Source organism: Gastrolobium bilobum, unplaced genomic scaffold (genome assembly GCF_033153095.1).
Source record: "Gastrolobium bilobum isolate Gb01-03AN ecotype WA unplaced genomic scaffold, APGP_CSIRO_Gbil_v1 utg6105, whole genome shotgun sequence".
NCBI classification, from domain to species: domain Eukaryota; kingdom Viridiplantae; phylum Streptophyta; class Magnoliopsida; order Fabales; family Fabaceae; genus Gastrolobium; species Gastrolobium bilobum.
The window spans coordinates 318,201-344,143 of NW_026899702.1; the positions used below are offsets into that span (position 1 = coordinate 318,201).

Consider the following 25,943-nt stretch of genomic DNA (forward strand, 5'->3'; position numbering starts at 1 on the left):
GAAATATATATATATATATATATATATATATATATATATAAAAAAATATTTATTATTTTAAAAAATATAAATTTGTGTCAATTTAAATTAAACGACGTCATTTTAACGCATAATTAATAATTTTTTATATTTTATCTCCTTCACTTTTTTTCTTTCTAATTTTAAGGAGGAGAGAAAATATAAAAAATTTATCAATTATACACCAAAATGACATCGTTTCATCTAGAATAATACAAAGTTATATTCTTCAAAAAAATAAACTTTATATTATATATATATATATATATATATATATATATATATATATATATATTAACGTGACCCAAAAACAATTACCTCTTAGTCTGTTTATATTAAGTTATTTCAGAAAAACAATTAATAGTCCAACATGTTATTACTTAATAAAATAATAATAATAATAATAAAAACCGGTACTCATGTAATATATATATATATATATATATATATATATATATATATATATATATATGGTAGGAAATATTTATTTTTTTATTAATGAAGGTTAGCACAGATGAGATAGTTGACCATGAGTTTTTTTTTTTTTTTTGTTGGTAATATATAATCCCGCCATGCTCTTTCTATATCTTGCATGGAGGGTATATTTTTTTAGTCTAAACTTTTATCTGCTAAAAAACATAATAAATAAATAAATAAAATGTAGTTTGATTAATAATTTTTTAATTTAAATTGGGGATGCACAGGACTATTGAATTATTTTTTTCAAAACAATGCCTAGAAATCGCTCGTAAGTCATAAGATTAAGGGGCCCTCCACGCAACGGGGTGTCTGGTCATAGATTGTGTGACACTGGGACGGGACCTTTTATCCGTACACAGTGCAATATATATAAGGAAAAAATTATTCTTATATCATATGACTTAAGTTTTTTTTCCTACACACTTTTCGCTGTGTCTTTTTTTTTAAGTAGTGAAGCCCATTAATTTGTCTCTATGACATAAGATAATTATCTCCTTTAACATGAGATTAATAAAATTCGTATATATATATATATATATATATATTGGTACAATAAAAGAGCAAAACAAACAGAGAAAACGGAAACAGAAAATAAAGCAGAAGCAGACCAAAAAAGGAAAGTAGCTGAAGACTTCAACAAGTTCAATCAATGTGGAGTTATCACAGAGGCAAAAGAGGAAAGCCCATCCAGATCAAAAAAAAGAACGATCTTCACTGTTAAATAAAGTGGTTATAATAAAAAACATTTATCTACCGGTTGTTCACATGCGATAGATATATGTTAAGTAAACATTTATGATTTAACCGCATTATACGGAAAGAGATTTGGTTGAGTAGGGCTCGCGTGTGTGTATATATATATATATATATATATAGGAAAAATATCTATCTTTTTAAAGGATATAAGTTTATATTATTTTAGACCTTAATTGTTGATTTTCGTTCAGAAACGGTTATAATTTATTGGGTCAAAATTAATGGGCCAAATTAACTATTAAATAATTAATAATTTTGATCCAATAACAAGATATAAATACAATTAAAAATTAATTAATTTATAATTAAAAATTAATGATATAGCACTCTGTTTATTAATTAATTAATTATAATCTATTCTCATAAACGGTAAATGTTCAGATATATAGAATATGTCCTCCATCTACTCCTAATTACAAGAACTTTACCAATCAAAAGTTGCGTTAGGATATGAAAAATAGACGAGTAAACCCAGTAATTAAAAAAAAGGAAAAGTTCATAAATACTCTCATAAATACCCCACGGGTTTATTTTTTTTATCACTTATACCCTTATATTTTTTATTTATTAATTATTTTCTATAATTTTATTTCATCCAAATATACTTTTAATCGTTAGTAATTGAATTAGGCTGTCCATTTTATCCCTAATTTTATAAATAAGTAATTCAAGAGAGTATCTTTCCTTTCCTTAACTACAGCTATAGCCTGCTACACAGCATTTAATCTTCTTGTCCCTCTCCTGCCTCTAACATATTGAGCTAATAATACGATTCCAATTCAATTTGTTGCATTCAATTCTGGTCCAGAATTATACAGTGTTTTAAAACTGTGTACCACTCTGGGTGGATCTTGTTGGGTCATTGAACATTTTTTTTTCCTTGAGAATTGGACTTGGTAGTTAAACTTTACATACATGTTAATCTTTCTAACTCTCAAAGTCTCTTGACTAAACACGTGACTCCAAGGGGTCACTGTATTTAAAAAAGAAAATTATATATAAAAAAACATCATTTGGTGTATATAAAAAAAAAACTCGCTGCTTAGATTTAGATTTAAAATCTGAATCGTTTTTCTTCTTCTCTAAATCAAAGAATCTCCTTTCACATGCTATTGTAGGTGTGTGACAATGACAAAGAGGTTCTAATTTTGATTATATAACTTTTCATTAACTCCATTGAAATATGTGTTTTATACTTTGATGCTTTGATTAGCTTGTGTAATATTCACTTGTGAATGAAATTGGTTGAATTTGTTAAGTATATTTTGAATCTTTAATGATTGGTGGTTTGATTTTTTTAATTTTTCATATAAGATATATATTTATATTTTTTTAATGTATAATACTGAGTAAGTGAAATGACATTGTGACCCCCGGTTGAACCAATGACCCTTGACCTCGACCGAGTCGATAGCCAGATCGAATTCTTAAACACTGAAATTACTTAGGGTGATGTAAATACAATTATATCTTGGAGCAAACTTTCGGCACATCTGTTGTATGGAAAAAAAATTTGTGCTCCAGGATCACCCCATGATCTGGTGCTCTCTATTACAACATCAATTTTTTCTTTCCATTTTTATCCATGTTATTTTCTCTCTTTTCCAACTTTACCCTTTCATTTACACTAAAGGACCACCTAAAAAATGGTGATCCCAGATCACAATAAATAATCTCCTGTTGAAGCTACTCTTTTACTAAAAAGGATTTTTTTTTCCTTTTTAACCCTTGTTTTTCCCCTTTTATATCCCAAAAAATTTCTCCAATTAAGGATATAAATAGACTAGGCATGTGTAAAATAAAAATTAATCTAGCCTTACATGTTAGCCTGTATAGGCCCAAATTACAAAACATGACCTGACTTATATTTAAAAATTAAAAATCATAGCCGTTAAACTTTCAATAATTAAAAAATAATTAAAATAATATCAATTTATTATTCAAAATTATTAAAATACTAATTTTATTTATTTTATTTAAAATACATAATATGATATAGGTCGGTCTATAGGCTTATAGCCCAACAAGTACAAAAAAGCCTATTGCTTTCTTTCTAATTTTACTTTTTAAAAGCCTAGATTTGTTATATTTAACTATTTGTAATATGTCAAGTCTGATATAATATAAGCTAGGCAAAAGACTCTTATAGACCGATCTAATCGATTTACACTCTTATCCTAGCAAACCCGGACATGTCTTTTTTTTTAAAAAAAAATAGCGTGTCGGACAAGTGTCCGACACGCGGTCAATATTTTGGGACACGTGATCAACTCTTCGACACGTTTTTCCGACATGCAATCAACTTTTTCGGACACGTGGTCAACGCTCGGACACGTTTTTTTTTAGTCTTAATTTTATTTTATTAACTAAAAATAAAAAAATCATTTATAAATCAATTTTTCTGTTATAAAATTTGACATGAAAAATTAACAAGGTACGAAAAATTATTTTTGTTTATATTTATGTTATGAAATTTTAATATTTGATTGGTTATAGGACTTATTATGGACTGTTATAACTATTAAATATAAATTGTATTATATATATTAAAAATATTATTTAATATCAAAACGTATCCTAACGTGTCAAAATATTTTTTTTTTAGAATTAACGTGTCGACGTATCGTGTCTCGTGACACGTGTCAGTATTCGTGCATAATAGGTTTTATCCCTAATTAATAAACGAATGTACCGAGTTAGTATTTAAAATGTTGGGTAATAGAAGCATTATGTCACAGGATAAATGTTACATTATGTCACTGACACAATATTTGTGGGCCCTCCGATATAAATTTTTTTTTGAAAAAAAAACAACTTAATAAAAAAATATATAAAAATGGGATTCCTGGAACATGACTACCGCAAAGCCCTAAAATGTTTCCTTATAACTTGTGGACCCAATTCCTATTCAACTTTTCCTCGCCAAATATGTTGACAAGTTTATGGTATAATATATAATTTGGAACATCGTCCCATTACACGAGAAAAAAGAAAAAACAATTATTTCCCTTCTCATATTTTTAGTTTAAAAATAAAAAAAATGATAAATACAACGTGCAGATAGAGCTATAAATTGCCTCCACCTAAAAATTCTCCTGGCCGTCCTTCCAACAACTATCGTTCTTCTATTTGTTACGTGTTGTTTATTTTTTATTTTTTGATAGACTACGTGTTGTTTATTTTAATCAATAATAGATTTGCCAATATTTATATTTTTAGGGTCAAATTTTATTTTTGATAAATAAAAATCCAAACTTAAAATAAGGATAAATAGATAATTTAGTTTAATTATTAACAATATTAAAAGTAAACTTAGATGGAAAAAAATTCACAAGGAGATATTTTATATATAAAAAAAAAACATAGGAATATAAGTGATCAGAAAATAAAGTACAACGGGATTTATGAACTTTTCCAATCAAAAAATTACTGAATACAATTATAATCTAGTGAGTGTATAATCAATTCTAATATACCAATTATTCTATAATTACACGTGATATATAAATTAAATCTTACAAAAATGTTCATAAAATTGTGGAGGATTACTTTTCTGTGCACTTGGTTACGAGCATTGGCAGGGGAGTGCTTTTTAAATACTACGGGTATCAACTTCGAAACTTCCCTTTCTTAAAAAGAAAACATTTTATTCCATTTAAATCAATATTTTTACCTTTATTTCTCTTTAGATCTCAAATTTTTTTCTTTTTAAGTAAAGGGGAGTACCAAAGTCATACTCCTTTAATATTAAAAAAAAAAATCCCATCAGAGGAGTCAAACAGCTATTTTTAACCTATCTGTCCATAGTTACTTTCAAATTCTTGCTAAATTTTTTTTTAAAGTAAATTTTTGCTAATATATGTAATATCTTTAACGGCCCTGAAAGTTCAGTACACATTTTTATTTTTTGTACATTCAGTACACATTTTCTTTTTGTAAATACAGTACACATTTTTTGGATATGCTAAAAGCTCATTACCTATTCCACGTTATACGATATGAATAAATTAACATAAATATTGACATAAAATTTTATTTCTGTCAAAATCTTTAATAGCAATGGCGGAGCCACGTTGGAACAGGGAGAGGCATTGACCGAGGCTAATTTCAAAAATTAGCCACAGTTTCAACGTGGCTAAAGAAGCGTGGCTAGTTTTCAGGCTTATTTTAAAAATATTAGCCACGTTTAAGCGTGGCTAAATAACCGTGGGTCCGTGGCCTGGACTAAATTTATTTGGCCCGGACTGAATTGCTATGCTGGCTCTGCCACTATTCAACAGTAACATGACTCGCAAATTCTAAGCGTTGATACCATACAACATGGATAACATGTAAATTAAAAATTATAAGTTATTGACACCAACACGAATCATTTTTTTGTACGAATTAATACGACACGACACGAAATGGTCAAAATGGTAAATAGCTAAAAAAATGCTGGTCAAATATGTGTTTGTATGTTGACACACGACATGCACGAATTTCTACGTGTCATATTTTGCCAACATGAATACCACACAAATTTAAAATTGATTAACCCGAACACAAATTTTTACGTCATGATTGCTTGTCGAGTCAAGAATTGACATCTCTATGACCCATAGGCCCCATCCTGGTCATCCAGTACAGAGATTAATGTCGTCAATAATTACCCAATCATTTTCAAAATCTCTCTTATTTAATGGAAAAAATATTTCTGCTTTTATTGCAGCAATATTTTTTCTGTCACACTCTCATTAAAATAAAAGAACCCCATTTTAAAAAAAAAGAGAGAAAAAAATTTAATGAAATTCACTCATTTTTATGTAAATATAAATGAAATTTTTTTTGGCAAAAACGTAAATGTTAAACTTTTATTTAATAGCTTTGATTAATTTTTAACTTTAGGACCCCATAGGTTAATTACTTATTCTTTCGGCACCTTCGATTCGTAGTCATTGATTGTCTTATATATGGTAGGTAATAAGTAAATTAATGACATGTTTGGATGAGTGTTTTTTTTTCTTTAAATGACTTTTTATTGCTTTTTCTTTTAGATTGTATTTTTTTTAAGTTAAAGTTATTTTATGTTTGGATGAATATTTAAAAAAATTAAATAAAAAATTTATTTAGATGCTAAAATTAATAAGCACATTTTATATATGAAATTACTCGATATGTATAGTAGTGATGATAGTAAAGTGTAGTGTTTGTAGTGGGATTGGGGTAAAATTAATTTTTTTAAATTATTTAATTTTTAACTTCTGTTTTTTTTTCAGAAATAAATATAAAAATATTTATTTTATTTTATTTTAAATTATATATTTTCTAAAAGTTGTTATCTAAATACACGAAATTCTTCAAAAGGCCTTTTTTTCATATAAAAAAAGCAACTTCTCTAAGAAAAAAGTTCATACAAATGCACACTAAGAGCCTCTTTGGTGTGATATATAAGACATGATAATATAAATTTATCTCATATGTTATGACATTTTTAATTATTTGGTGTGATCATCGTATAGTATAAGTTTTTACAGCAGAATCCCTTTATACGTCAAAATGGTGTATAAGTTAAATAGGCCTAAGGGGATGAGATTAGACTTCATAAGGTGTTGATGTATTAATATAAATGACCAGTGCAATTCTCAAAAATTAATATATTATTTTAATAAATTAATATTTAAATAAAGTTTTTTTAATATATAAATTTTTAAAATATTGGAAAATTTTATTTTTATAAAAATTATTTTATTTTTTGGACACTCTAAACAATATATTTTGTAAAAATTAATATCATATGAGGTATTTAGAAGAATTATATAAATTCTTTATTAAATGGTATTTTATCAAAAATATTTATTTTTATCCCGTCTATTATTATACAGTGCATTACTAAACACTTAATGATATTATCTTATACAATATCATATCAAATGCTAGATAATAATAAAATTTAATCAGGTCTTATACAATCAAGCCTTATAATATCATGTCTTATACTATCAGACATTATCGTATACTATGCACCAAACATGCCAGAGTATTGTGATTGTTTTTGAGTATGTTAGAAAATATAATTTTGTTTAGTGTATATATATATATATATATATATATATATATACGGTAAAATCATTTCTGCAACCACTTTATGTACAACAACGACATGTGTATGATTATGATTCCCCACATTTAATGCTCTCATCCTTTGTATGTTATGATTCTCCACATTTAATACTTTCAAGTATATACGTGGCAGGTATTTGATTGTTGCACGTACAGCAGCGGCAGAAATGTAAATTTTATATATATATATATATATATATATATATATATATATATATATAAAAGTGGAAAATTAAAAATGCACCACTAGGGTTAGCCTAGTGGTGTGGGGTGTGTGTTAGGAGTGTATGTAGTGTAGGGTGTTGTGTTCAATTCTTTGTAACCTCCAAAAAAAAAGAAAAAAAAATTAGAATCATTAAATATAAATATAATTAATGATTAAAATTAAATATATATTAACTTATGTGCTAAATGATATAGATATCTATATATATTACAAATATCATTTAGTATGTATACATTTAGTTATCTAAATATAAATAGCTTCGCCTCATCTTTATTATACCCATATTTTGATTCTAAGATCAATGTGAGATGATCTAACCGGGTTGTTAAGATCAAGATCTTATCTAAGATTGAAAAATAGTGAAAAAAAATCATAAATCATAGTATCGACACGGATCGTAAGATTGTATATTTTTAATTATAATTATAAAAATAATATATTAAGTATTTATATTCCTTATTTTAATTAAAAAAAATTATATATATAGGGGGTTTACATTTATGCAGCTATTGTACGTGCAACAATCAAATATTTGCTATATATATATAGGTGAAAGCATTAAATGCGATGAATCATAACCATACAAAAGATGAAAACATTAAATGTGGGGAATCATAACCATACACCTGTCGTTGTTGTACATAAAACGGCTGCATAAATGATTTTATCTTATATATATATATATATATTAAGCTATTCAATTGTAAACATTTAATAATTTAAAAGAGAAATGTTATACTTACTACTATATTAGCCTTACTACTCTTATTATCTTATTGGTTAACGTTGGATCAATTTAAAACCAACAATGATTATTTTTTCCCTATTTTTGAACCATTGATATCTTATTGATCCAACAGTAACCAATCATAAAGTAAGAGTAGTAAGGCTAAAATGGTAGTAAGTATAATTGTCTCCTTTAAAAAAAAACCAAAAGGCATAATTAATATTTAGTAGGGGATGTACAAACAATTTTTTTTTTTAAAAAGATGAACTCAATATTCAAATAATATTAAACAAACCCAATATTAAAAAATAAAAAGTGCAGCTATAGTCCTATACAAGTCCCACGACTCAACGTGTGAACCACAATGGCACTCATTGGTAGGAAAAAGAGGATTGCTCTCACAATTTCAGAAATGCACATGCAAGAGACGAGAAAGTTACTATTGCACCGTGAAGCACAGACCACTCCTGCCATTGTTTGGGTCGTGGGTAAGTTTTCTAGATGTGGATTTTTTTGTGATTTAGGTCGTGGGTAAGTTTAGTCTCTTCAAGTGCAGTTCAATCCCGCCACTGACGAGCGTGTGCGCATCGTCAAACGCAGACCAGTCCCACCACCGTCAAACACTTCTGGATGTGGGCTTTTTTATGATTTGGGTTGTGGGTAAGTTTTTTGGATCTTGGGTTAAATTTTTGGATGTGGGTTTTTTTCACAATCGATTAAATCGCAAAAATTGTAGGTTCTTATGATCCCACCGATTTCACAAGCTTAAATGATGATCTTGATAAATCGAAGAAAATGATCTTGCATACGTTTTAGATCACAAGAATGGGAAAAATTATAGGAGCGGTCGATGTTACAATTTGATGCGTATAGAAGAAAGTTATATGTTTTGTGGATTGACCAAGGTATATTACCCACTTACGTAACTTAAGAAAAAGAAGAGAGAGACATTCAAGACATTATTCCTCCTTTTCCTACCATTCCATCCGTGAGAGGAGAAAGAGAGTTTTGAGTGAAAAATTTCACAAGCCATATCTTGAGCTACACACCTCCAAATCAAGTGATTCCAAAGCGTAGCTCGTGAGAAATTTTGAGAATAACACATTGGTACCCATATTTTCATGCGGGGTTCGCTGTAGAGAGAGATCTTCTTCCACTAAGATTCTGGGTTTCATGGGAAAAATGGGGTTTTGAATGAGTTAAAGTCCATAATAGCTTAAAGTGAGCTTTCCTCTTCATTCTTGGGTGCATTGTGGTAAGAAATCACCCCTATTTTCTTATTTTCATGAAAAAATGGAAATTTTAGGTTCTATATGAATAGTAATCCAAAATTTGATGTTTGGACGGGTTGTAATGGGTGATTGTGTTATATTGTAGTTTAAATATTGTTCCTGGAAGTGGTGAATGAAGAAATACCATTGGAAGGCACGATGGAAGGAGTTTTGTTGGAAAATCGACATAGAGAGTAAGTGCTTTATGATTTTTATGATGAAGAGTGTAAGTGGTTGTATGCTTTGATGTTGTAATATGTCTATTCATGTGAGTAATGTTGATTAAACCAATTGGAAGTCAAGAAAACATAAAAGGCGTTGTTTATGATCTCTTAGGAAGAGTGTGTAGGAATATTGTGTAATTTTATTTGAATGTGGATTGTTGATCCTTGATCACTATATTGTGTATTAACCATATAATGGCTTTATGAAGCTTGTAAAATTCATGAAAATTCCTAGCCTAGGTTTCAGCCATGAGAGGGAAAACATGGTTTAAATGTGTTCAACGATATTTCAATGATGCTATGACTTTCTTAGATATGTTGAAGTTAAATGAATCATGTAGGTGTTGATGGAAGTTGACAAATCTCATGGATTGTCCTGGCCTATGTTTTGGCCATCATAAGGAATCCTAGGGTGAAATTGTCTAAATGTTGTGTCACATGATGATTGATGACTTCTTAAATGTGTAATGCATAGATTGAATGATTGATCATTTGGAAGCACGAAAGTGTCATGAACACCTTGTATGGCCATTTCGGCTAATAAGTGGAAAAAGAATGTTGAGAGCTTGTTAGCTTTGCTATGAAAATGGTTAGTGTAGGTTGGTTGGTGAAATGTACCATAATGCATCTCTAGGCATTGGAAAACATAGAAACGCCATGAAATCCTATGTATAGGTTTCGGCCAACCCAAGGGAAATCATGTTAGAAGTTTTCTAAAATTTAAATGAGAATTGGAAGCTTGTCTTGGTGTGAATCCAAGTGTAACCAAGGTGTAAAAATATATTTTTCCTTGGTTTAGAAAAGATGGCAACAAGTGGTCCTTCTTTGACAATTAGGGATCATTAGTAATGACATGTTGTTTTGACATATATTTGCATGAAAAATTGTTAAGTGATATTGTGATATGAAAGTAATGAAGTTAAACTAACTTGATTGGCATATTAAAAATATAAGGGTTTATTAAAGTGTTCAAGTTTTGTGGTAAATGCTTGAAATATGACCTGGTGTTGGTTTGTATTGGTTTCTACTATAGGTTTAAACGAAGGGACATTGTATTGGGAGACCAGCAATTTGAAGAAGGTAACCAGCTTTCTTGGAGTACAAGTAAGCTTGTGTGTGAAGCTTTGAGAGGTAAGCTTTCGAATATTAGGGTTAATCCTTTTTTTGTTCCACCATGCCCTGGAGGGGTAGTGGTTTTAATACATGGTGTATATGGTTGCATTTGGAATTGATATAATGCATGTTATGGGCATTTGTTATTGCGTGCGGCATAAGAAGGTTAATTCCTTATGCCGGGTATATGATGAGTTCTTATTACTGGTATATTACAAGACATTGCGTAATTCATACATTATATTTTCTCTAGCCAGTAGGATTTAAATTTTTTTCACACTTGACATTGGCATATACTGCATTATTTTGATTACTCTATTTATACTGTATGCCTGAAGTGAACTTTGAGGTGGAGGAACCTTTAAGGACCCATAGTTTACAGAGACGTTTATCTCGCCCCATATTTTGGGGACCCCCTTTCAGGTACAGGCACTGATGGTGCGGGGATTTCTATGTGCGGGAGGCCTATGTAGATTGTGCTTTTTGGCATGTCGTTGTCGCTGTTTATGCATTTTGATTAATTATGTTTCAATATGTTATTTTGGATGTTGTAGCATCATATGTTTATGTAGTCTTATTTTGAGGGTATGTAATGTTGATGCATGGAGGAAAGACTTAACCTATGATCATAGTTATTGGATATCTTTCATATTGTTGATGAATGTAAAGGACTTTGATCATATGTTTTGTATTAGTTAAGTTCCCATTTATGTAGTCTGTGGACATTTATGTATTTTGATACAATTATAATGGAATGGCTTGTACGTCTATTGGATAGACAAGTATGACGTCAGTATTTATTGAATTGTTTATTAGGTTGAGATTTCATGTGGGAATTATCCCTAGATGTTTGAAAAACAAACGAAGTGTTGTCCGTTTTGTTTGGACGATGTTGGTAGGAGATTATCACCTTGTATGATTGACTATCATCATTGTTGAGTGAAACAATGTTTTTTATGGGAACTCAATGGTGGTATGATATTTTAAATGCACTTAGATGTTTACACAATTTGTATGATTTATAATTACAAATTGTTTTATAAATAAAAATAATTTTAAGTAGAAAAAGTTATGTTTTCAAAAAGAAAAAGTTAAGTCATATTTTAATTCAACTGTTGTGATTGTAATTGCGCTTAATATCATACGTAATGATAACATATCAGATGCATACAATGTGTTACAACATGCGATTTTAATAACATTGGATGTAACTCTAAAAGATGTGAATTAAATTGTATTTTTTACTACCATAGGAGGACACAAAACGATATAATAAGCCACAATAGCCTTTTAGGCTATGCACATTCATTTGAATTTGCTTGGCCCGAGTAGGTGGTGCTGAGTTCCGTCAGGGGAAATACCACAAAATTGAAATGATTTGCCATTTCCAATTGAAGTATATTTATTCGTAAATGGATTTGTACGTATAGCCATTTCAATTGTGCTAATATCTTCTCCCCTGCTTTATCAGGTATGCAGGTGAAGCAGTAGAAAACCAATCCATTCAAAGATCAACTCGTTGATCAGTTATCACCACATCGTTGCCGAGAATGGCATAGTGATCAAACTAGTGATACGTTCTTTTCATCTTTTCTTTCTCCCTTGCAGGCTACTTACCATTTCAGCCATCATTACGGACCCTGCCCCTGCTCCCTACCTGGACTTATTTATTGTTTTATTCGAGATTAAGGGCTCAACCAGAGAAAAGGCCCAATAAGCCCAAAAGACCATTACTTAGTGAAGAGGAAAAAACGTTCATCCCACATAACTTGAGGATCTTGTAACCAACTGACATACGTGACTAGCTACTCAGACAATTGGGCTATGTGACATCAGCTGCTCAGAGCACCATGACCCCCATATAAACCAATGACTGACGAATAGGCACCTGCACGTCACAACATCTACAAGAGCTTAGCCTGACTATAGGTAACTCGCCCAAAAAGTAGCCGGTATAGGTTATCACTCTCCACCAATATAAATAAACACCACCATATTAAGATGGAATAAGTAAGGTACTCGTCTACTATAAATACAGAGTCATTAAACCCAGGGATGATCATCTTCCCATAAATATTTGAACTCTTATTGACTTAAGCATTGAATTGCCTCACAAGTACCCTATGTCTCCTCAAACTATTTCAAGATACCAACACTAGTTCAACCACCTCGCAACATAACTCGCCAACCAACTAGGCATCGGGCAAAAAACAAATTAGCCCGTATCATTCAACAGTAACAGGCTCAACTGTGTGTGATTCAGTATAATAAAATTTGGACAAATCACTAATGAAGAGTAGTTGAGAAAATCTTAAAAAAAAATATTGAAATAAATTTATATTAAAAAATGTGTGAATTTGTACTCATTAGTTTCTGTATGTTAACTTTTTATTTTTAAATAGTGAGGGATTTTATAATTTCTGAAGTATATACGAAAGGATGAAGGTTAACGAAAATTGAAGTGGAATGACACATTGACGTGGTCCATTTTAGAAGTTGACTAAAATGTATGTACGCGTCCAGTTGCGTTTTCTTGCGAGTAAACCACATTCTCGTCTAAGGATGACATCAGATTTGGCATAAGTCGATCTCGTTAAATTTAATTATTGACCTCCGTTAGTCCATTTCCTTGTATGTGAAACGAAATTGTCTATGAAAAGAGCAGGACAAAGATGAAGGAAAGGACTTGGTGATTCCAAATTTGGGAGGCTAACTGCTGCATAATGTCACTATGCTCCAAATGATTAGGCCTATCTAACAAAGTTTGTAGATTTTGGAGAATCCCTCATGTAAATCATATGTTCACGAAATCTTTTACTAATTCAAAAATTCATCTTATGATTTTTTGTTCAATCATTAAACACAGAAGTTTTCTTTGCTCTTTCAAAATAACATTGATTTTATATTGTGACGTGTGAATATTAGCTAGTGAAGGATGTAAATGAGTCGAGCTAAGTCAAGATTTAACTTAAAAATGAGTTAGTCTTGTGTAAAATATTTCAAATCTAATTTGACTTGTTAGCATGATACAAGATAAATTATAAACTTGGTCAGACTTGTTTTTTAAAAATACAAGGCTTGCTTTGGTCTATTAAGCCTTCAAAAAACAACATATTATATTCTGTAAAATATAGGTTGCGATTATTTTATTTATGGCAAAAGTTTCTTTTGTATGTTTAAATTAATGAAAAGTTAAAATAGTATAATAATTGAAGTCACATCACAATTCAAAATATTATTTTATTAAAAATAATAACATATTATTTGTTAAAAAAAACAAGTCAGACTCAGAGGTCAGATATTATAAAACAAGCTTATGACTTAATTTTTAATGAGATCTTTTGATGAGCTCAAACTTGTATTATATTAAAATCGTGTCAAAATAAATTAGGTCGAAGGCAGGTTAGGCAAACTCTAAAGTCTAGACCCCTAACAAGCCACGTGATCCATTTAAGCCAATATTTTTTTTTTCTTATTGTTCCTTCTCTTTCATACACAAAAATTCAAGAACGAAAACACGATTTGTCTTTTCATTCAAATAAATTATTCAGAATAAAAGCATATGGACCTCACCAAAAAAGAAAAGAAAAGAAAAAGCATATGGCCGATAACTTAAAAGAAGGACAACATAAAAAAAAAAAAAATTAAATTAGGAGAAGTTAAGTTCCTTTCAAGGTTAAAGATAAGAGGGAAATCTCATAATCGAAGCTAAATATTTGTGAGAGTGAACAGAAAATTCGATCACGATTATCCTAATTTTAACATATCTAAATAATACACAATACAAAAAATATTACAATAAATTATGTGCTATTACAAAGGAGGGAGGTTACACTTATTATTAAAAAGTTTTACAACTCTTATTACTAAATTAATTACTGCCATTTTTATCAATCCAACAATTATGATTTATTGGATACATTTATTAATTAATTATTAATTCTCAATAAATTATAATTGTTAGATTGATGGAAATCAACGGTGATTAATTTAATAATAAAAATTGTAAAACTTTTTGGTAATAAATATAACCTCCCCCGTTACAAAAAGGGAAAAATGTATATACTTTTAAAAAACATAAATTTAGGTCATTTTGAGAGAGATAGAGTCAAAAGAGATGTGAGTCCACTAAAAAAATAAAAACAAAAAAAATATAAAAGTGTGAGTTCCATCTCTTTATTTCTATTTCTTTCTTAAAAGGACTTAAATTTGTGTCATTTAGAAGGACACACATTTTTTTTTTTTTTGATAACAAGGACACACACTTTTACCTTACAAAAAATATTACACCATTTCTCTCTCCTCCCATCCCTTTGACGACCATCATCTTTGTCGAGCCTAGCACTCCCCATCCACATCACTCTCCACTCCACCATCCCAAATTTTCCAACCGTGAGAACAACGTTCAACAAAACTATTTTACTATACTGATAACAAATAGAGTGAAAAAAAAACCAATTCAAACTTACAATGTATTTCGATGGTATGTGCTTCTATGTCTCTGTCTTCATTGATAGGGAGAGAAGAGAGAAAGGATAGAAGGCAACTAGGAGAAAGAAAGGGTAAAAATATTTATTTTGTTTTACAAATCTCTACTGTTTGATGACATTATAATCTAGCGGTATTGAGAAAATAGACAAATGTAGACAAATTAAAGATAGACAGAATAACTTATCTTATTTATAAATGGGATAAGATATTGTTACTATCAAATAATGTTATTACCATATCTTAATCGTTGATTTCTGCTAATCAACGGTTATAATTTATTGCGAATTAATAATTAATTAATGAGTTTAATTTATAAAAATAATAATCGTTGATTGACAGAAATCAACAGTTAAGACATGATAATGACATTAATAATAATATTAGTTGTCAGTAACAATATCCTATCCATTTGTAAATATCATAATTTTTTTTTAATCAAGTGAGTTGATCTTGAAACAAAAAAATTATCCGATAACTAATCATTGATTAATTTAGTGATCAGCACTTTGTAATGTGCTGAATATGCAGGCAATGTGAAAGGAGCAGAATGGCCGACAAGAAATATGGACATTTCTGTAATTTAAGTTAGTGTGACGTGCGTCCTTCAAAACCAACAAAACAAGTGGTGAAATCGTCCTTATACCCTGTTTGTCCACTCCTGTCTCATTGTTTCCTCGTGTGTGGCTTTCTAATTTCCCGCGTCCATCATCACCGCAAAGCTTCCTCCTTATTTATTTTTCACCCGAAATGGCACCAGTTATTCGAAGAACCTCGTTTCCCAAGGTTCTCATCGAGAGGGATTCTGACTCTGAACAGAGTTCATCTGATGATGAAGAAGAAGACCCTGAAACACTTGATGATGAAGAAGAAGAAGATGGGGTTACTGGGAATGGGAATACCGAGAAATTGGAAGTGGGTTCGGACGCAAGCAGGAAAGGGAAAGCACCCATCACTATCACTCTCAAAAAAGTTTGCAAGGTTACTTTTTTTTTTCTAATAAATAAAAAGTTACTTCTTTTATCACTGTTCGAACTCTGTTGTCGTAATGGGTTTTGGGTTTTGCTGTTGATGATGTTGTAGGTGTGTAAGAAGCCTGGGCATGAAGCAGGATTCAAGGGTGCTACTTATATAGATTGCCCAATGAAGCCTTGTTTTCTGTGTAAAATGCCTGGTAACTCTTGATCTTCCTGGCATTGTTTGTATTGGTGTTCTCTTTTTACAAGTGAATGTGGTATGCTGACATGGTTGCTTGCAAAATGCATCATGGGTCTTTCTTTTGATGCTTTTAATCAAAATGCTATGAGAGTGCTTTACTCTTCATTTTATCAATTAGGATGGTCATACTTGTGACCTATTTTATTGTTCTCTGGCTTGTTTGTAACTTGTTAAGCTATTTAATTTATTTTGACTTAATATTTTGAATTGAAGGACATACCACTTTGACTTGCCCACATCGGGTCACTACTGAGCATGGAGTTATTCCGGCACCCCGCAGAAAAACATATAAACCTTTGGAATATGTGTTTGAACGCCAGCTAAGACCGGCCATTCCTTTAGTAAGCCTAAGTTAACTTTTTTTTTTTTTTAATTTTATTTTGGTTTTGAAGAAATTTTCAATTTCTTCTGTTCCATTATTGTGCAGTTGTGAACTCTTTTACCTGATTCTATGTAGTATTATAATAATTTGTGTGTTTTAAGCAGCAGTTTGATGGCATTATCGCTTTGTGCATCCCAAATTAAATTAACCAACTTTGTTTTGGCCCATTTTAGTTTATTTAGTTTTTAATTTGCTTGATGTTGAAAACCAAGTTCGTCCTTTTGTGTTTGTTACTATGTCAGGCACCATACTTGGCTTGTGAGGTTAATAGCTACCATAAATTAATTTGGCCTATTGAAATAAGTTAGTCAGTCAGTCTTGTCCACTTGTAAAATCAACATTAAAATTATGCTGAAACAAGCGAAGTTTAATCTGGTTATCCTTTTAGTTGTTTCTGGCATCTATTGGAATTCATGCCTTTTTTGCTTCTTAACACGCTTGCGTCATCCATTTTAAGCACTAGTGGTTTCCACTTCAAGAAAGTATAACCTTTTAGTCTTATCCAACTAATGATCTTGAAACTATGTACTGAATCATATGTGCTTGAATCAGTTGATAATACTCTACACTCATTCTTAGCATTATGGCATATATGGATTTTTTGCTTATGCTTAGGATCCTTTGAATCTTGTCATTGTGGAGATGAATAATTGGGTGTTGCTTAATATTCTTACATGATTCATTGAGACCCATTTGAACTTTGAGTCCTTTATATGACTTCATTATATTTATGTATTCCCTTTGTTCCAAGTTATTTATCACAGAACCTAGTATTATGAGATTCTTCTTGTGATAAATTTTATGTTTTTCCTTTCTTTGCAATAGATCAAGCCCAAATATGTGATTCCAGACCAAGTGAATTGTGCTGTTATCAGATATCACAGTAGACGGGTAACATGCTTGGAGTTCCACCCCACAAAGAATAACATCCTGTTATCTGGAGATAAGGTTATTACAGTACAATTACATTAGTTAGGTTTAATTTTAAGGTTGCCTTTGTTTTTTAGCCACTGATTTCTTTTTTCCTGCTTTGATCGTAAAGAAAGGACAACTTGGAGTTTGGGATTTTGAAAAAGTACATGAGAGGGTAGTCTATGGGAACATACATTCTTGTTTACTGAATAACATGAGGTAAGTTGTTTTCATGAAATCATGGCCTTCTTGCAATTGTTCCTTTGCCTTCCTACATCTTTGCATTTATTTGTATGTCTTAGCCTGAATTTTAAATGTTAATTTTCAAATGGAAAACCTGTAGGTTTAGTCCTACAAATGATTGTATGGTCTATTCTGCATCCTCAGATGGAACCATTAGTTGTACTGACCTGGAGACTGGAATATCTTCTGCTCTGATGAACCTGAACCCTGAAGGGTGGCAGGTAACATTTTTCTCTTAAGGTTTTTTCTTAACTTATTTTGTAATTGATGTTTCTTTAACTTTTTGACTAATATGCCCAAGGTAACTCTGGAATGATCTATTTTTTAATTCTAATATCTGTATTTTGGGATACTCTACCTGTTACGTGTTCTTTTTGGCCCTGCCCTGCCCTTCACTTCCAGCTGTGTTAGGCTGTAAGATTATAATTGCTTTCATGATTGTGGTGGCCTTTTTTTTATTTTTTTGGGTGGGGGATGCTGGGATAGGGGAGCTTGGGTTATGTTGACTTCTGTGAGAAAGAAGTGAGAGAGAAAGCCAATTCAACCTGGTTGAATTTTCGGCTTTTAATTGGAAAGATCTGTTGCACCATTATTTGGCTTTGGCTTTGGGGATTGAGGTGGTGGTAGCAACGAGAAAAATGTCAAAGAAGATTCATTGAAGTTTCTTGTAAAAGTTTGTCTTATCTTGCAATAAAAAATTCATTTGTATATGCTGTTTTTGTTAGGGTCCAAACACTTGGAAAATGCTCTATGGCATGGATATTAACTGTGAGAGAGGTCTTGTGCTCGTTGGTGATAACTTTGGTTTTCTTCACTTGTAAGTAACTTCTTGGGTTTTGTTTTACCTCCTGAAAGTTTTTAATTTTAATACAGAAGGATGCAAGTTGGTGTCTCATACCAAAGTTATGAATGATCACATCACTCTTTGAAAGCTCACCCAGTTTTTATGCTTCACTGTTAGTTTGATATGCTATACTGTTCTTGGCATGTCACCACATCTATTAAGTGTTTTTCTGTAAAAGGATAAATTATTAGATAAATGCTCCATGTGCATGGTATCTTCTTTGCACTATCTCTCTAGGTGTGCATATAGTTCTCAATTGGAATTTATCCCCGCATCAAATTTGACTGGCTATAAATTTTGAACATGCTTTTTTTTTTTCTTGATTTTATTTTCATTGTATGGCCATTTGTGAAAGTTAATGGTTAAAGTGCAATGTAATTGCCCACAACATCTGTTAGGAGCTTGTTTAGCAGAGCACTCTGTTTATTATCTTATAACCTATTGAGAACATTATTAATTTGAAGGTTTTAAAGAACTTCATATTTGCAGACAGCAAGACTTGACTTTGTTCATTATAAAATATTTTGAGGGAGATAACTTTTATATTATAGTTTGTTTTCTTGGTTAAGGAATAAAATTTGTAGCCCTCTAGTCTGTGGCCATGTTGTGAAACAAATTAGCTAAGCAAATATATGTAACCTCGTGTGGCATTTGAAGGGTTGACACACGCTCTAACCACAAGACTGGTGATGCAATTTTGATCCATAAAAAACGTAGCAAAGTTGTGGGTCTCCATTGCAATCCAATTCAACCAGACATCCTTTTAACTTGTGGAAATGATCATTTCGTGAGTTCTTCCCTTTTATCCATATATTGAAGTTATTTAGTTGGTATTTGAACATGTGTTGCACACTGGATATACTAGCCTTTGAAACATGTAATGGTTTGTGTCTTTTAGGCTCGCATTTGGGACATGCGTCGAGTAGAAGCTGGATCATCCCTTTATGACCTTGAGCATAAACGTGTTGTTAACTCTGCATATTTCTCTCCGTTATCTGGGAACAAAATTCTTACTACATCACAGGACAACCGTCTTCGTGTATGGGATTCTATCTTTGGTAATATGGACTCTCCCAGCCGAGAAATTGTACATAGTCATGATTTCAGTCGACATTTGACCCCCTTCAAAGCTGAATGGGATCCAAAGGTTATTTTATTTTTTAATTTTTTTTTTAATTTGTGCCAGTTGTTTATGATGTTTCCTTTTCTTTTTTTTCCCTTCTGATTTTTAGGATAAAAAATATTTATGTAATTGCAGGATCCATCAGAGTCCCTTGCTGTTGTAGGTCGTTATATTAGTGAAAATTATAATGGAACTGCCCTACATCCCATTGATTTTATAGATATCAGTACAGGGCAATTGTTAGCTGAAGTCATGGATCCAAACATCACAACAATCAGTCCAGTGAATAAGCTGCATCCACGTGATGATATCCTGGCATCTGGGAGTTCAAGGTTTGAATTGTCTTATTAATCCTAAAGCACTAGATAATGAAAGTTGTGATTTTCTCCATTTTATCTATGACAATAGATGTGTTCATAAATTCTTTTGCTTATTAGTTTTTTTGTGTCTAAGGAGAAAATTCAAACTTTTTAGCCTTCTGTGATGATGAAACCTTTTAAGTTTAAAATTCAAATTACTAGTGCTCTTTAATGAGCTCTTTCACAACATTTATTTTATTTCCCTCCAGTGAGTATTATTATTAAGGATGAAACTGATGTATGAATGTATCATATTCAACTCTGACATAGTTCAGACTCTACCAAGGATAGATATATGACTAGCTTTTTGCAAATTGTCCAATGTTACAACTATCAAATTAATACTTTGACAATAATTATTAATTTATTAGTTACATTCAGCACTTCACATCAACAATGGATGTAAAAAGCTATAGTACCTTGATGTCATAAGTCTGATTGGTTATTTGGTTCTTGGACATACCTGGCATAATTTTTCAGATCTTTGTTCATATGGAAGCCGAAGGAGAAGTCGGAGCCTGTAGAGGAGAAGGATGAAAGGAAGTTTGTGATTTGCGGAGGAGCCAAGAAGAAACGTGGTAAGAAGAATGGTGATGATAGCGATGAATCTGACAATGAAGGATTCATTTCCAAGCTCAAGAAGTCCAAGTCAAAAAAGACTCCGAGCAAATTGTCTCGTTGATATATGAAGTCAGTTCTGCATAGTGTATTGATATATTACTTTTTTTTTTTGGTCAGTTTTTCGAAGGTTTTCCAATCCAACTGCTAACCCTGTATAGGTGGCAAGCTTCCCTCCTAATTTTGTTTTTTGGGGATGGGAGGGGTGCTGTTATCACATAGCAAGCTTTCTTACTTGGCTTGGAAGATTTTGTATTTTTGTGTTGGAGCAGTGATTTTGTATCAGATTCAAATGCAGGCATGGCTAACTTATGTGATCCCTTTTTGTAGTGCTATTGTATTATATTAGAAGGCAATGTTCCATAGGGTATTAGGATATACTAACAGGTTTTGTTGGATTGTACCTTTTTGTTAATGTTTGTAAAGTTATAGTCTTCAAGCTTCAGATTAGCATCTATAACGTGTTTAAATGCTTGGAACTATAGAAGCCCCCTTTTTTGGTCAACAATTCATTGATTTACAGGCCATGAAAGCTCAACACCAGGGATTCCACAGCCCCCAAAAAAGTAACTAACTGGACTAGTGGTTCTTAGCTACTTGTTTTTCAAGTTACAAGCAAATAAAAACCATTACTGAAAAGAACTTTAGGCTTTGGTTGGTAATCACTAATCATTAGGGTCAGTTTGATGTCTTCTTTAAATTAAAATGAGAACAAAAATTTAGAAGATCAAGGCCTCTTAATCTTACACCTGTATTCTCTTTTTCTAATCTCATCCAATGCATCAGGGAATTGTTTATCCATTCTGTGAGAGTTAACTTGAGTCAATTCATATTTCCATTGAATCATACTTCCGAACCAAATTGGGCCAGTTACAAGGATATCAGAGTAGTGAAGGTTCGATCGATTCAATTTCAGTGGCAAATGGATCAAATCATAAGGGATGTCATCTCTTGTAACGTTCTGCACAATTGGTATTCCATATCAAGTTCGTATGCTTCACCTCTGGAGAAGCTTGTGTGTCCCAAATCAGTTTTGTCCTTTGAATTAGAGCAAAAAACTAGTGGGGTTACAAAGAAATTAATAAATGTCATTTCATAAAAAACAAAAACAAAATAAAAAATTAAGTGTCACATAAAATTGTTGTGAATTTGAGAAATTAACTAGAATTGTCCAACCTCCAGTCAAAAAAAAAAGGGACCTGTTTAATTACCGTTCTCCGAAATAATTGTTTATTTACAAAAAAACAAAACAAAATTTTTAATGCCTATTTTTTATCAGAAAATCATTTTGTAGTTGCTGCAAAAATATTTATCTGCCACGCAGTATGTATTACCAATAGTATATAGTGTAATTTTTGAAATTAATTTTATTGTAGGGGACCACTCCTTTTTTATGGGACCTATTGCTTTTTTGTGAGAGAGCCAGAGGGGACTTTCTATGCCACAGAAAAGTTAACCCCATTTTTTTATTGAGGTAGGATATTTTGAGTATTAATTTTTTCTACTACCACTCCACTACCACTTTAATCATCATTGGATCAAAAGTTATTTTTCTTTTCTCTCTCTTCATTCAACTTTTCCTCTAATCCAATGGTGATTAGAGTGGTAGTAAAAAAAAAATGGTAGTCAAAATATCCTAAAATCTTTTTTATTTGCTTGTTTTTTAAAAAACTTAATTTGCACAATTTGTACTCAATATTTTAATAAAGAATATTTTAATAACGAAAAGGCTGAATAATTTCTTATTAAATAACATTTTGTATTCAATATTTTAATAACATTTTGTACTTTTAGTCGCCCATCATGATCGTGACTTCTAGTTAAAGGGTATTCAGTTTTTGTTGCACTAACTATTGTGGCAAATATTGGTCATGGCTTCTAGCAGAATGATAATGAGTTTTAGGTAATTCCGTAGAAAACTCAGGCAGAAACTGATCATGGCTTCCTACAGAAGGGTACTGAGTTTTTGTAGAGTGATCATGGCTTCCTGCAGAAGGGTATTGGGCTTTTGTAGCAACACTAGACAATTCTGACAAATTAAAAGAACGGTAACAAACTATATACAATTCTGCCCAAATTGTATTGATCCTTTTTTTTTAACAAAAAAAATAGATATTAAATTTTTGAATGACCCGCAGGCTGGCTCTATCCTATAGAATTTTTGGCCCGGTGAGGGTCTTTATTATTGAGGGTCGTTTGCTTTTTGGCCCTAGTTAGGACTTAATGGGCCCGATTGACTCGTTTTGACAGATTTACTCACAACCTCATCTGCAAGCTCCGGTGAATGGCGACATAGTGACTTTTCCCCTCTTCATTTTCCGTTCAGTTCTCTCGCTTTCTGTTAATCAACGCTTTACTCTTTCGATGGACTAGGGTTTTTCACTTTTCCCACGCCAAAATGCCAAAGCGTAGAGCCAAGAAAACGGCTAAAGCTGAACCAGTGCCTGACCCCAAGGAGCCTCAAAATGAAATGCAGCAGCAACCTCAATTCATGGACCTCGAAATCGAAGGTTATAGATTTGGGATTTTTCGTTATTGTTTCGTGAATTAAACTAAATTGCTAAATCTGTGTCAATTTTCAATTGGATTTATGTGTTGCAGTGGAGCGACAAATCGGTGCGATTAGGGCAGTTCGGGATGTGGAGATTGAACACTTGCTGACGGAGCTTCGATTGCTGAGGTCATGTTTCAACAAGGAACAACTCCAGAAGCCTGTGTTACAGGTTTTTGAAGAAACCCTGCCGAACCTCTCGATTGTGAATGATGAAGGGAACAAGAAATTTGAAGCGAGATGGAAAGAAAATGGGAGTAGATGTGGTGATGGAAGAGATGTGCATGCTTCTTTGCTTCAAAAGTTGTCCATGGCTTATCCTGAATGCTCTGCTTCAATTCCTCCTTTAGGTGGCTTTGAATATTTTACCAATACAGGTATTATTTGCTTTATCTATCTTATGCAAACACTTGAAAAATGATTTATTTATTTATTTATTTTTTATATGTTACTTCTTTGGTGGCAGGGAGAACAAGCTTTCTTGGCGCTGATGATCTGTGTTTTAAGGACGTTGTATGTTCTCTTTCTTCTCTTTGCTTTTTGATTAGTGATACAAGAGTAAATTTCAGTGCTCCGATCTTACATACTCTGTAGCTAAGATTAGGAATACTTGATTCATATCTACATTAAAAAATAAAGAAGTTGATGGAATAAATGCATATAAGTATTTTATGTGTTTCTAATTTTAGTAGGTGTAGCACATGAAAATTTATCCCCTTTTCAAGGACCTTTGGATCACTTCCATGGGACTTGAAAATGCATGCTAGAAGTGCAGATACATATGATGTGGTACACAAATAAGACACAACATGGCTAAGATATTACATATAAGCTTGATTTAATAGTTATATAAAAACACAAATCCTAACATTAAATAAGGATTCAATGATTCGTAAACTAGCGTTAGTAATGATCTTTGTAGAGTATGTGAGCATTTGTGACAGAAATGGTTCTAACCTTTGCAAGGGGAGCATTACTTTTGCACATCCATTCTTATTGGTAACATGGCCCGAAGTATCCGTGAATTTAAAAGGATCTGTTTTCGCTTCTTTTTATGACTAAATGTCTATTATATAGGTTTTGGAGGAGCCATGTGAAACTCAGACTCTGGCAATGCAAGAAGCTCTCCAGACTCCCGGTGTCCGTATCTTCCTACTTTTTGTTTTTAGTGAACTGTGGTATTTCTTGCTAAGGATGTCCAGATGGCTTTTAATTCTTAAGTTAAATAGCTGAAGAGATTAATTTTGCTCTTAATGCATTTTGCAGGTGAGTAGTCAAAGGTTGTCTGTTGGAATGACACCCAAAACACTTAGGCTGCCGAAACCTGGCGAGATGCTTCTCTCTGTCCATGGATCACCGCTTGGTGTTTACAAGGAACATAACATGGAGGCCATACATGGTATGAAAAATGTTTAAGGTTAAAGTTAAAACTATTTGGTATCATGTTCATTATAGTGGTTTCTCCTTATTGCATAAAAGAGGTGGTAACTCCTATTATCTAACATTTGCTTGCTTCCCTGAAACAAGTACCTACCTTAATGCTCTCTCTATGAGTGTGCCTTTCTTTTCTTCTTCACCAGATGAAATAATGTAAATTTCTCTGGTTCTGATATCTATTCTGATGCGCAGAGTCAGAGGAGGGTTGAATGCCTGCTAAATCCGTTGTGGTCCAAAAGCAAGCGATAGAAAGTATTTATGCGCACCGACCAACACCATTTCAGTCATCACACTGATGAGGGTTACATATAGATTAGTGGCCCCTTAATCTTTTTTTATTTAGAGTTCACGAGTTAGTGACAGCCAATTAGATTGGACTAAAAGGCGAGTATTGATTTTGGCTTTCCAGCTTTCACATATTGGGATGCAGCTGGAGATTGCTATAGAGTTGTCTGACTAATGTAGTATTTTGTTTATTGTTTGTAGTAGTATGAGTAATTTGTATTACATGAACGCTGAGGCCCTTTTGCACTGTAATTTTCTAATGAAGTAATAAGCTTTATTGAGAGGCTTTCACATATTGGGATGCAGCTGGGGATTGCTACATAGTTGTCTGACTAATGTAGTATTTTGTTTATTGTTTGTAGTAGTATGACTAATTTGTATTACGTGAATGCTGAGGCCCTTTTGCACTGTAATTTTCTAATGAAGTAATAAGCTTTATTGAGAAGCTTTCACATATTGGGATGCAGCTGGAGATTGCTGGGTTTAGGGTTTCTAGGCGGACAATTAAAATCAGGGATACTAGCATAGCAGCCAAAATTGTTTAACTGAACCTGACGTGAATGGAA

At 31.9% G+C, this 25,943-nt stretch overlaps 2 protein-coding genes across 2 annotated transcripts; both read left to right on the forward strand.

Annotated features, from left to right (window-relative positions):
• The first annotated feature begins 16,155 nt into the window (after positions 1 to 16,155).
• Positions 16,156 to 21,452, forward strand: LOC133292759 (protein DAMAGED DNA-BINDING 2). Its single transcript, XM_061491214.1, has 11 exons — positions 16,156 to 16,386; positions 16,489 to 16,579; positions 16,837 to 16,964; positions 17,831 to 17,953; positions 18,048 to 18,136; positions 18,261 to 18,381; positions 18,886 to 18,977; positions 19,662 to 19,791; positions 19,903 to 20,151; positions 20,263 to 20,459; positions 20,967 to 21,452. The coding sequence occupies exons 1-11, from the start codon at positions 16,156 to 16,158 to the stop codon at positions 21,166 to 21,168; spliced, it is 1,653 nt and encodes a 550-aa protein (XP_061347198.1). The 3' UTR covers positions 21,169 to 21,452.
• Positions 21,453 to 23,332: 1,880 nt separating this feature from the next.
• Positions 23,333 to 25,658, forward strand: LOC133292772 (uncharacterized). Its single transcript, XM_061491230.1, has 6 exons — positions 23,333 to 23,614; positions 23,706 to 24,032; positions 24,122 to 24,168; positions 24,733 to 24,795; positions 24,922 to 25,054; positions 25,285 to 25,658. Exons 1-6 carry the CDS (start codon positions 23,503 to 23,505, stop codon positions 25,299 to 25,301), a joined length of 699 nt encoding a protein of 232 aa, XP_061347214.1. The 5' UTR covers positions 23,333 to 23,502; the 3' UTR covers positions 25,302 to 25,658.
• The last annotated feature ends 285 nt before the right edge of the window (positions 25,659 to 25,943 follow it).

Bases quoted from the DNA above. Each gene is read 5' to 3' on its own strand.
- LOC133292759 (XM_061491214.1), top strand. From the start codon at position 16,156: ATGGCACCAGTTATTCGAAGAACCTCGTTTCCCAAGGTTCTCATCGAG. The intron at 16,387-16,488 runs GTTACTTTTTTT...ATGATGTTGTAG, and splicing joins CTCTCAAAAAAGTTTGCAAG to GTGTGTAAGAAGCCTGGGCA. The intron at 16,580-16,836 runs GTAACTCTTGAT...TTTGAATTGAAG, and splicing joins TTTTCTGTGTAAAATGCCTG to GACATACCACTTTGACTTGC.
- LOC133292772 (XM_061491230.1), top strand. From the start codon at position 23,503: ATGCCAAAGCGTAGAGCCAAGAAAACGGCTAAAGCTGAACCAGTGCCT. The intron at 23,615-23,705 runs GTTATAGATTTG...TATGTGTTGCAG, and splicing joins CATGGACCTCGAAATCGAAG to TGGAGCGACAAATCGGTGCG. The intron at 24,033-24,121 runs GTATTATTTGCT...CTTTGGTGGCAG, and splicing joins TGAATATTTTACCAATACAG to GGAGAACAAGCTTTCTTGGC.